Source organism: Gorilla gorilla, chromosome 7 (assembly GCF_029281585.2).
Source record: "Gorilla gorilla gorilla isolate KB3781 chromosome 7, NHGRI_mGorGor1-v2.1_pri, whole genome shotgun sequence".
NCBI lineage: Eukaryota > Metazoa > Chordata > Mammalia > Primates > Hominidae > Gorilla > Gorilla gorilla.
Window position 1 is genome coordinate 29,688,326 of NC_073231.2, and position 12,181 is coordinate 29,700,506.

The window sequence follows — 12,181 nt, forward strand, 5'->3', positions numbered from 1 at the left end:
AACAAGAATGAAACTCTGTCTCAAGAAAAAAAGAAAAATATGTATATATAATATATATGAAAACATTTATGCCTGTGTCGTTTTGTTTTTATTTTGTGTTTATAGCCAGAAAGGAAGGTCTCAGCGCTTGCCAGCAGTCTGGGTTCCCTGCAGTGTTGTCCTCCAAACGTCGGAGAATATCCTATCAGAGAGACTCTGATGAAAATCTAACGGATGCTGAAGGAAAAGTAGTTGGTCTCCAGATATTCAATATTGATACAGACAGAGCATGTGCAGTTGAAACTTCTGTAGATCTTTCTGAGGTAATTCACTTACTTTACGCATAGGAAAATGAAGTTGTTGGTTTTCTGCCTAGGCAGTTTTAAGGCTGTCAGTGCCGTTCTTCAATTTTAGTACCTTGTTCTGCCCTGCGGTTCCTGGGATGTGTGTGCATGTGTGCGTGTGTGTGTGTGTGTGTGTGTTTCCTACCTGTTAATTTTATGGTTGCTGGTATTTATCGCTTATTAGAAACAGTTTGGATAGCGATCTCACTTTTGACTACTAACCTTACAAAGAGGGTAAGCCCTGGGGTCTTCTACTTGTGAGGTATTCTAGAGGGTGATGCTCCAAGAAGGGAGGAAGTTACAGTCTTGCCCTTAGGCAGTATTTTTTCTACTGGGGAGCAGGGTATAAGCAGATGGCTTCAGTGGAGCTGGTGGATCAGGTGGAGATTCTGTGTGGGGTGTACTCCACAGGCCTGAGAGTCTTGCACTTACACCTGCCCCTGACTGCTTTCCTTCTGATGGAAATCAGGGTGCCATTCAGCAATTTCTCCTTTGCTCACTTCTTTCAAGTAGCTGTAGGGATTATTGTGGCTTATAACTACCTAAACCCTGTCAAGACAATCAAAAGGCGATATTAGAAAAATAATACTACTGAAGATCAGTTGACCTGCGCGCACGCATGAATGGAGAGCTGGTCTCTCATGACGGACTTTGCTTCATGCTCCTAGTTCTGGTTTGACACAGTAGCTCCTCATGGCCTTTGTGAGAGGAGACACCTAACACCGTTACAGTTGGAACTCTTTCTGCACCTTCTCTGTCACTTAGATCCAGTGCTCATCCTATTCGTTTTATGTGGATTGGCAGAACAGAGATTTGATAGTTATTAGAGATTCTTCAGGCTCCAGTGGGTTTCCTTTGTATTTCAGTCGCCTGTAATCTTGGCTGCCTCTGCCCTTTTCAGGTTGATGTGAAATCCCCACCGGACAGAAGCAAGAATAATTGTTTGTTATCAGAACTTTGATTAATTGTTTGAACATACATCATGATTCAGCTATTATTTCTGAATTAGTGTGAATGTGTTTTCTATCCTAGCCTTTAATGTTTTTCATATCCTAGTTATTGATATCATTTGGCGTTTGATTAATAATTATATAAACTTTTCTTTATTTTGAGAATTTTCTCTAAAGAATTGCAGATGATATAGCTATCTAGGCTATAACAACAAAAATATATCCTTTAAACTTTTCCTGAGGAATTAAAAGTTGATTTGTGGGATGTTTAGGATGCAATTAGTATGAATACTTCATGTTAGATTCCTGTACACTTTGATTTTATGAGATAATGAAGGTGACTGATTGAACATCAGATTTCCAGGTAATCCATAATGTTTACTCAAATCTTCAAAAAGGCATTAGTAGTACTCTAAGTAATAAAATGTAATACTCTTTCAATTTTTCCCCAAGATATCATCTAAACTCGGTTCAACACAGTCTGGATTTTTAGTTGAAGAGTCTCTTCCCCTTTCAGAGCTCACAGAGACTTCAAATGGTAAGTAATCTTTTCTTAGTATATGGCCAGTTGCCCGATTCATAGACATTTATGATTAGTGTACCTATTTGCTAAAATCTGGGGGAACTGAAATTGTTTCCTACTTTTTAGGAGCTCATGGCCTAGTAGAAATGCTTCTGAATTCTTGTTATATGAGAGATACCCTCTTTTTTAAGCTATGATCAGTAAGAATTAGTGAAGTATTTCCAAGCTCATGGAATTTAGTATAAAGAGGTAGCACCTATGAACATATTAACAAGTATTCTTTGTTACAGGAACACTACTTGTAATATTTTTATTTGTTTTTAAGCATGTAAAAAGAGTTTTACCAGGATGTAAAAATTATTCTTTCTCAAAATCAGTATGCTTGTACTGGGTGAACATTACTAGAAAGGGTTTAGATTGACCTTTTTTCTGCTTGGGTCTTTAAAACTCTTATGGGCATATAATTGGATCTTGTGTTTTATTAATCCATTCTGATAATTTATTGTAATTGGAATATTTCGCCTATTAACTTTTTAGGTAATTACTTAACATGGTTTTATTCACATCTGTCATTTTATCATATGTTTTCTATTCCTAATTATTGCTCTGTAATCTTTCATAGTCTGCTTAGTTGATATTATACAATTTCACATAAAATACAGAAACTACAAACTCTACAGATCAATTTCCTCTCCTTTCCAGCCATGGCTTTTATGATCCTTTACAGATACACACTTACTTCATTATAAGCCCCACAAGATGTTGTTTTTGGATTAAACAGCTGTATGCGCTTTGTTTTTCTTTTTTTTTTTTTTAAGGCAGTTTCTTACTCTCTTGCCCAGGCTGGAGTGCAGTGGTGTGATCTCAGCTCACTGCAACCTCCCTCTCCCAGGTTCAAGCCATTCTTGTGTTTCAGCCTCCTGAGTAGCTAGGATTACAGGCGTGCACCACCATGCCCAGGTAATTTTTATGTTTTTAGTAGAGATGGAGTTTTGCCACATTGGCCAGGCTGGGCTTCAACTCCTTGCCTTCAGCAATCCACCCATCTTGGCCTCCTAAAGTCCTGGGATTACAGGCATGAGCCACTGTGCCCAGCCAAAACAGTTGTATGTGCTTTAAATAGGTTAAGAGGGGAAAAATAGTCTTTTATATTTACCCAGATATACCATTTCTTATGTTCTTTGTTTTTTCCTAAAGATCTGAGTTTCTCTGTCTTATTTTCCTTCAACCTGAAAAAGAACTTCTTTAGCATTTTTGTAGTGAGCATCTGCTCTGACTTTTAATTTTAATCATAAGATAAATGGGTGGGTGTCCACCTGCATGGTCCCCCTGCACAGGGCAAGGTTGTGAGTTTGTTACCACGATGGAATAAGGTGTTCTTGCCTTCAGTGTTTTCTTTTTTCTTCTTCTTCTTATTTTTGAGACAGAGTCTCGCTCTGTTGACCAGGCTGGAGTGCAGTGGCGCAATCTCAGCTCACTGCAACCTCTGCCTCCTGGATTCAAGCAATTATCTGCCTCTGCCTCCCAAGTAGCTAGAATTACAGGTGCCTGCCACCACGCCCAGCTGAGTTTTTTGTATTTTCAGTTGAAACAGTGTTTCACCATCTTGGCCAGGCTGGTCTTGAACTCCTGACCTCATGATCCACCCATCTCAGCCTCCCAAAGTGCTGGGATTTGCCACTGTGCCCGGCCCAACGGTTTCTTAACAATTCTTTTTGCTTTGCTCTTATGGGACTTTGTGTAGGAGTGACAGATTCTCTGTGACAGTGATTATAAATTGTATGAAGTGTAGCAATTCACAGTTGTCATCATACTAAACACCTCACTCTACAATGTGAAATGTTGAAATCACACAGGCCAAAATTTTATTTAGGCATGCCATGAAGCCGTACTCAGAAATAGTGTAATTAAACAGGGAAGAATGGATCTACCATAGTAGATGGGGCCTTGATGAAAGGAGTCTGGTGTTGATTTCTGTATTTTAAACTGCGTTGTTTTTTGGTGGCACCCCAGACAGTGCACCTTCAGGAAGAATAAAAAGATGTTCCAAGATGGAATCAGATGTCCCTTTGTTAAGGGGGAGCTTAGGGAGACCTGCATGACACCTCTGATCTCCTTTACCCCCTCTGCTTCCTCTGTTTTACCTATGTAGCCGGAAATCCAACATCCAACTCAGTGAATCTCCCTGCCTTCTCTGCACCTGCCCCAGAGCTGCTAATATTTGGTATGCTGATAGCCTCAGTTTTTTTTTTTTTTTTTTTTTTTTTTTTTTTTTTTTTTTTACCTCAAATGGCTCTGTGCTGTTTCTTTTTTATTTTTATTTTTTATTTTTTTTTTTGAGACGGAGTCTTGCTGTGTCACCCAGGCTGGAGTGCCATGGTGCGATCTCAACTCACTGCAACCTCTGCTTCCCAGGTTCAAGCCATTCTCCCACCTCAGCCTCCCAAGCAGCTGGGATTACAGGTACCCACCACCATGCCTGGCTGATTTTTGTATTTTTGTAGAGATGGAGTTTCACCATGTTGGCCAGGCTGATCTTGAACTCCTGACCTCAGGTGACCCACCTGCCTTGGCCTCCCAAAGTGCTGGGATTACAGGCATGAGCCACTGAGCCTGGACTGTGCTCTTTCTTAATCCACACACTTTCACACCTTATTTTTCTCTTAAAATATCCGATGCTCCTTCATTTCTTTTTAAAATTTAGACACATATAATTTATGTTTTCAACAGATAATTTTATAGTGTGTCATGTAATTGTTTTGTTTTTCTTAAATTTATTACTATTATTTTTGAATGACAAACCATAACTGTATATATTTATGGGGAACAATATGATATTTTGATATATTTATACAATGTGGCATTATTAAATCAGGCTAATTAACATGTCCCTCACTTCACTTACCTGTCATTTTTTTTTTATGGTGAGACGTTTGAAAATTACTCTCAGTTATTTTGAAATATGCAAAACACTAATATTGACTATAGACACTGTTGTGCAATAGATCTCAAAACTGATTCCACTTGTCTATCTGAAACCTTGTACTCTTTGATCAACAACTCCCCATTTCCTTCCTCACCACTTCTACAGCCTCTGGTAACCACTATTCAACTCTTTACTTCAATAAATTCAACTTTGTTAGATTCCTCATGTAGGTGAAATCATGTGGTTTTTGTCTTTTGTGCCTGGCTTATTTCACTTAGCAAAATCTCTTCCGGATTCATCCATGTTGTTGCAAATAAGAGTCTCCTCGCTTTTAGGGTTAAATAGTATTCTGCTATGTGTATATATACAACGTTTTCTTTATCCATTCACTCATTAATGGATGCTTTTCATTGACGAGAATGATGTTAGCGACAGGTTTGTCATGTATGTCCTTTATTGTGTTGAAGAACATTCTATTCCTAGTCTGAGAATTTTTATTGTGATACTGTGTTAATTTTATCAAATGCTTTTTCTCCGTCTATTGAGGTGATCATATGGTTTTTATTTTTCATCTCTTTTTTCATTTTTCAAGAGCGTTTATTAAAATAGGCGGTAATCAGTACATGTGCATCATATGAGCATTTATTCAAAATCAGCCCTTCCAGGAGAGGGGCTGCATCTCAGTTTTTCTATCTATTTAATAAAATGACAAAAGTACTTCCGTAAAGTAGAAAGGCATTTCCTTAGTAGTCTTGGGACCATAACAGAATATGATTACTAAACATCTCCAACATGGTTTTCATTACAGAGAAACATGTTTCACAAAAGAGCTTCATAATATAATCCAGGGACAGAATTTGTGCATGCTTAAAATTTGAAGCCAGACTATTTCTGATACATATTTTTTTCATTTCTTCCAGTTTTTTATTTTTATAAATATGCATCAGTTTCCTACCAGTTTAAAACACACACACAAAACACTGCTCAGAGCACCATGAATGCCTTACAGTAGCTTCTTTGAGACTATAATCCTAATTCAAGGAGGGGAGTACTAATTTCTATTCTGACTTGCTCCTTTCCCCAAATCTCAGCAATTGTCAAATACAAAAAAAGGTTTCTGGGCAGAGGGCCAAAGAATAATTATGAATAATTTCACAATGATCTGGTTAAGAAAACACACAGAAAATGGTGATCATATGATTCCTATTTTTCATCTTCTTTATGTCATGTATCACATAGATTTGCATATGTTGAACCATCCTTGCATCCCAGGGATGAATCTAATTTGATCATGGTGAATGATTGTTTTAATGTGTTCCTGAATTAGGTTTGCTAATACTTTGTGGAGGATTTTTGCATCTTTGTTCACCAGGGATATTGGTGTATAATTTTCTTATATGTAGCAGGGTAGTGCTAACCTTGTAAAATGACAAGTATTTTCTCTACTTTTGTTTTGAAAGTGTTTGAGAAAACTTGTCAGTTCCTTAAATGTTTGATGGAAGTCAGCAATAAAGCCATCTGGTCCTGGGCTTTTCTTTTGGTGGGAGATTTTTATTACTAATTCAGTCGTCTTCTCACTCATTATTGGTCTTTTGAGATTTTCTGTTTGTTCATGATCCATTTCTTTTATCCAATTTCTTGGCATTTAATTATTAATAGTAGTTGCTTGTGATCCTTTGTATTTTGGTGTCAGGTTCTCTGGTTGCTTCCTGTTCTCTGAAGTCAAATGATATTGCTAGCTGTCCTCCATGGTCTAGTAAGATCACTGGCTGGACTCTGCCTTCAGTCAGGTAGAGCTACTCTCTGGGTTCTGTGATTGTCTCTGATTTGGCAGAGTTGCAGGTTGTCTTCCTTGGCTGGTCAGTACTATTGTTTGGAATCTGTAGTAGGGCAGAACCATGTGATGGGCTCTGAGTCTGCTTGAGGTTGTTGCTTGACCCCATAGGGTGGGCAGGGCCTGAGGCTGTACTCCACAGATGTGTGTGGATTCGGGCTTGCCTCCCAGCCCAGGGTAGGGTTAAGCAGAGCACTGAGATTTGGTAGAGTCACTTCTCTGCAGCTGGGGTCGAGCAGGGACAGATGCTCCTTCCACAGGTAATCACTGACACAGCCTGGCTTAGGGAAGACTTAGTGACAGCACAAGGGCTTAGTTTGATCACCTTTCCACTGCTAGGATTGGGTAGGCCCAGATGTACCTTTCATGGGTAATTGCAGACCTACAGTTGCTCCCCCTAAGCCAAAATCCAAACTCTGAAAATTTTTGAGTGCCAACATGGCGCTCAAAGGAGATGGTTATTGGAGCATTTCTGGATTTTCAGGTTAGAGACACTTGACTGGTAAGTAGAATGCAAATATTTGGGCCGGGTGTAGTGGCTCACGCCTGTAATCCCAGCACTTCAGGAGGCCGAGGCAGGCAGATCACAAGGTCAGGAGTTCTAGACCAGCCTGACCAATATGGTGAAATCCCGGCTCTACTAAAAATACAAAAATTAGCCAGGCATGGTGGCGCCTGCCTGTAATCCCAGCTACTCAGGAGGCTGAGGCAGGAGAATTGCTTGAACCCAGGAGGCGGAGGTTGCAGTGAGCCGAGATTGCACCACTGCACTGGAGCCTGGGCGACAGCGAGACTTCATCTCAAAAAAAAGGAATGCGAATATTTAATGCAAGCCCCAGAACTTAGTTGGCTCACATCTTTACAGCTAGGGTTAGATGGGGCCAGATATTTCCTCTGTGGGCAGTCACTGACCTACAGTTGCCTCTCGACCTGGCGAAGACCTGATGGGAGCACCCAGGCTGTGTGGGGAAGCTGGACAGGGATTTTAACCTGGAAGACCCACTAACCATGTTTCCTGCAGTTTAATACTGCTGGCTGGTTTCTCTGGTGTGGCATCTGTTAGCTGGAATGCAGGAAGCCACCAGAATTCGCTTTCTGGTGGCTGTGATCCCCATCCCACGTTCTTTGTTTTTATCTGACCCCCAGTGGCCCAGCCTTGCCAGTACTCCCAGTGTTTCCTGGGGGACAAGACAGGAGTGCAGCTCCTGCGAAGTATCCCAGAATGGTGGGGAAGCCAAACGTCTGCTTCCCACTCACTCTTCCCACTGTAGAAACTGTGGGTCCAGGGGAATTCTCTGTGTGTGGCACTGTGCCAGTTGGGAGAAGGGCAGCACAGTCAAACAGAAAAGTTTCTTACCACTTGTTTGTGGCTTTTCTTCATTCTGGGGTCCAAGGAGGTGTGTCAACCTCACTCCCAAATTCTGGAATATTCAGAATGTTATTTTTGCCTGCAGATAGTTGCTCATTGGATTTCTCTGGGAACAGGGAATGAAGCCACAGAACTCTTACTCCACTATCTCCCCCACGTCACTCCAGTGTTTTTGTTTTATATCAAAGTACACATACGTAAGGAATTAGATATAATTCAGATTTAACTGGGCCCCTGCATCTTTGTTTGCCAAACCTGGCAGCTCTACTCATGAGTGATCTGAGAGAAAGTTCCCTGGTAGCCTTTTGCAGTTCCTTGCTTCCTGTACCATTGAGAAAATAAGAGATTTTGGGAGCAAAGGTCTTGGTCCTCTCACCCCTAAGCCCTCCTGCATCTCTGTATGTGTGTATCTACCTTTGCTCCTCTTTCAAAAGGGTCTCAATGTTCTTACCTAGGGCCAGCCTCTTTTTTTTCTTTTTTTTTTTTTGAGATGGAGTCTCGCTCTGCTGCCCAGGCTGGAGTGCAATGGTGCGGCCCCAGCTCACTGCTACCTCTGCCTCCTGGGTTCAGGTGATTCTCCTGCCCCAGCCCTCCTGAGTAGCTGGGACTACAGGCGCCCGCCACCACACCCAGCTAATTTTTGTATTTTTAGTAGAGACGCTGTCTCACCATGTTGGCCGGGCTGGTCTCAAACTCCTAACCTCTGGTGATCTGCCCACCTAGGCCTCCCAAAGTGCTGGAATTACAGGCGTGAGCCACCACGCCTGGCCTCTACCCTCTTTTTTATGGACTGATTCCCATTGCTCCTTCTCTTTCTAAGGACCTTGTGTCTGAGTTGTCTCCTCTCTTTTCTGAATTGTTAACTTTTCTTATTCAGCTACAAGATGCTGTAAAATATCCCATCTTAAACTTCCCTTTGCCCCAGGATTGCCTTCTAGCCAGAACACCATTTCTTTACTCTACTTTAGGCAAAACTTTTAAGAGAAGGCCACACTCTGTCTCCTTGCCTCCCATTCTTTCTTGATCCAGCTCCAAATAGGCCTTGTTGACCAGCCATCTCCTGGCTGCCATCCCAGTGGTAGTCAGACTCAACACATTCCTTTCCTTGATGTCTTAGCAGCACTATGGACGGATATAGACATCTACAACCAGGCCCTCCTGTGAGAAGCATTTTCCTCACTGGGTTTCAGGATGTCATTCTCATTTTCCCGTGTATCACTGACCATTTCCTCTTTGTGTATTTTCTTTGCTCCTCTTCTTCCATCCTGACCTTCGAATATTTGAATGCCCCCCCTCGACCTTTGCGTTCGGTGCTTGGACCTTTTTTCTCTATATACAGGTTGAGCATCTGTAAGCCAAAAATCCAAATTCTGTAACTTTTTAAGTGCAAACATGACACTCAAAGGAGATGGTTATTGGAGCATTTCTGGATTTTCAGGTTAGAGATGCTTGACTGGTAAGTAGAATGCAAATATTTCAAAATCTGAAAAAAAATTGTAATCTGAAACACTTCTGATCCCAAGCATTTTGGATGAAGGATACCCAATGTGAACTCTTTCTAGGTGACTTCAAACATTATCACATGCTGTTGACTTCAAATTAAAATAGTTGCCCGTGGCCTTTTCCCGGAACTCTTGAATTAAGTACCTAGCTCCCTTTCATGACCTTCACTTGAATGCCTAATAAACATCTCAAACTGAACATAGTCAAATAGGTCTTGATGATTTTTTCCTTCACCAACCTGCTCATCTCTGTTTTCCTCATCTTAGTAAATGACACTCTCATTCACCTCATTGCTGTATCTCAAATATTGGACTTAACTTGATACCTTTCTTTTTCTTTTCCTTTTTTTTTTTTTTTTTTCCTTAAGTCAGAGTCTCGCGGTCACCCAGGCTGGAGTGCAGTGGAGTGATCTTGGCTCACTGCAGCCTCATCCTCCTGGACTCTAGGAGTCCTCCTGCCTCAGCCTTCCAAGTAGCTGGGACTACAGGTGCTCACCACCATGCCCAGCTAATTTTTTTTTTTTGGTAGTTACAGGATCCTACTATGTTGCCCAGGCTGGTCTCCAACTCCTGGGCTCAAGCGATCCTTCCATTCCACCTTGGTCTCCCAAAGTGCTGGGATTACAGATGTGAGCCACTGCACCCAAGTGATACCTCCCTTTTTCAAATGAAACTTGTAATCGCATTGACAAATGCTACTGGGTCTTCAAAATATGTCAAATGTCCACCCACTTCTCACCTTTTGTATTCCTATCAGTGTAGTCCAGGCCATCACCATCTCCTGCCTGGATTGTTTTATGTATCCTCTGAAGTGGTTTTCCTGCTTCCCCTCTTTCCCCAATCCCGTTACAGTTTTTCACACAGTAGCCAGAGCACTGGTTTTAAAATGTAAGTCACAGTATCTCACTGCCCTCCTCAAAATCTTTCATCGACTTCCTGTTACACTTAGAGAAGTAGCCAAAGACCATATTATTTCTACTAGGCCTTCCCTGGCCTGGTTCTTAACCTTTGCTCTGAGCTTATTTCTCAGCTCTCTTGTCCATGCCCACTGTTCCAGCCACAGCAGGCTTGCTGGGCCTCTGCTATGCCAGGTACATCTTTACCTCAGGTCTTTGCACTCGGCTTTGTGTGCATAATGTCCATCTCTAGATCTATGTGTGGTTCACCTTGTTCTTTTCAGGTGTCTGCTCAGGAACTCTCTGTTTACCCAAAGCAGTAGCACTTCCTTCCAGCTTATCATACTGTATTCCTCTCTTGTTACATTATTTTCCTTAATAGCATATATTAACTACTTGTTGTGTGTACATATATATATATATTAACTTTTTATTTGAAATAACTACAAATTTGCTATCTAGTTGTAAGAAATAATATAAAGAAATCCAGTATTCCCTTCACCTAGTTTCCCGCAGTAGTGACATGTTGCATAGCTACAATATATTAATATCACAACCAGGAAATTGACATTGCTACAATCCACCAACTTGTTTTCAGATTTCACCAGTTTTACATGCACACACTTTTTGTGTATGTTTAGTCCGTGTGGTTTTATCACATGTGGATTCATGTGAGCACAGTACAGCCAAGCCACAGCATGGTTCTGTCCTGAGGATCCTCATGTTACCCTTCATAGCCATCATTCTTTCCCTCTCCCTCCTCCCTGCTGTGAGATTTTATAATCCCTGCTTATTCCGTGCTGGTTGTGGGGGTTTGCTCATCTTTACTTCTTCAGCACCCAGAGGAGTGCCTGTCACATCATGTATTTGTTCAATGGATCACTTAATCATAAGGCAACGCTCTCCTGTGGGAAGAATTTGGGAAGAAAAGCCACGCCTGTTTGGGGCACATACAGTGTGTTTGTAGTTTGGTGTGATGATCTTTCTTTTCTCATTCCTGCCACCCTCGGATGTTGAAATGCCTGTGACTCTAGCAGTAAAATTGCTTATTAGTCAATGCTTAGCTCAGATTAGTTTTTATGGTCCAAGTAGTGGGTGTCATGAGTAGAGGCACGCTAATAGCTTATAGCTGATTCATGATACCTTCTTTCAACCTCTGACTCAGAGATTTCCTGGGGAGCCAAATCCCCATACCCACTTTACCCTTCGTAGTCCGATTTGAGGTAAAAACTGACCGATGCTGCTTCTTTACCTCCTTTTCTGTTTCCAAATGAAATCCCAGACGTTACTGCCCAATCAGGTTATATTAGGTTTGAATTTCTTCATAGCATGTTATTATCTTTGCAAATACTATATTTTTGGTCTAGAACAAACAGATTTAAGAGATCTTCTGCTTCTCAAGTTTACATGTTTATCTTGAAGCACTGAAGGTTGCTGACTGCGTAGTGGGCAAAGGATCAAGTGATGCCGTTTCGCCTGACACATTCACAGCAGAAGTGAGCTCAGACGCAGTCCCTGATGTCAGGTCACCAGCTACTCCAGCCTGCAGGAGGGACCTTCCCACCCCCAAGACCTTTGTACTTCGTTCTGTACTGAAGAAACCCTCTGTTAAGATGTGTCTAGAGAGCTTACAGGTAAGAAGAGAGTTAAATTTCCTAAAGCAAATGAATAAAAATGCATTTTGCTTCAAAGTAATACCCTTGAAATGTCATATATCATGCTAGTTTAAAAGGAAATGTCTTACTCGTCTTACCGTAAATTTTTTTCCTCATCTTTTCTTATTAACAACACTGGGTGTAGTTTCTTTTTGTTCTTATTTAAAAAAATTAAGTATCATATATAGTATGCAGAATTTAAT

The 12,181-nt window shown here is 41.1% G+C and overlaps 1 protein-coding gene across 7 annotated transcripts in view; it reads left to right on the forward strand.

Moving 5' to 3' along the window:
- CDCA2 (cell division cycle associated 2) overlaps positions 1–12,181 on the forward strand; it is a 49,368-nt gene that overhangs the window by 9,634 nt on the left and 27,553 nt on the right. For all 7 annotated transcript variants that reach the window (XM_019032934.3, XM_055348271.2, XM_055348269.2 and 4 more), the window contains exons 6-8: positions 106–302; positions 1,727–1,811; positions 11,746–11,957. In XM_019032934.3, the coding sequence (XP_018888479.3) occupies positions 106–302; positions 1,727–1,811; positions 11,746–11,957 (494 nt within the window). The remainder of the gene's footprint in view (positions 1–105; positions 303–1,726; positions 1,812–11,745; positions 11,958–12,181) is intronic.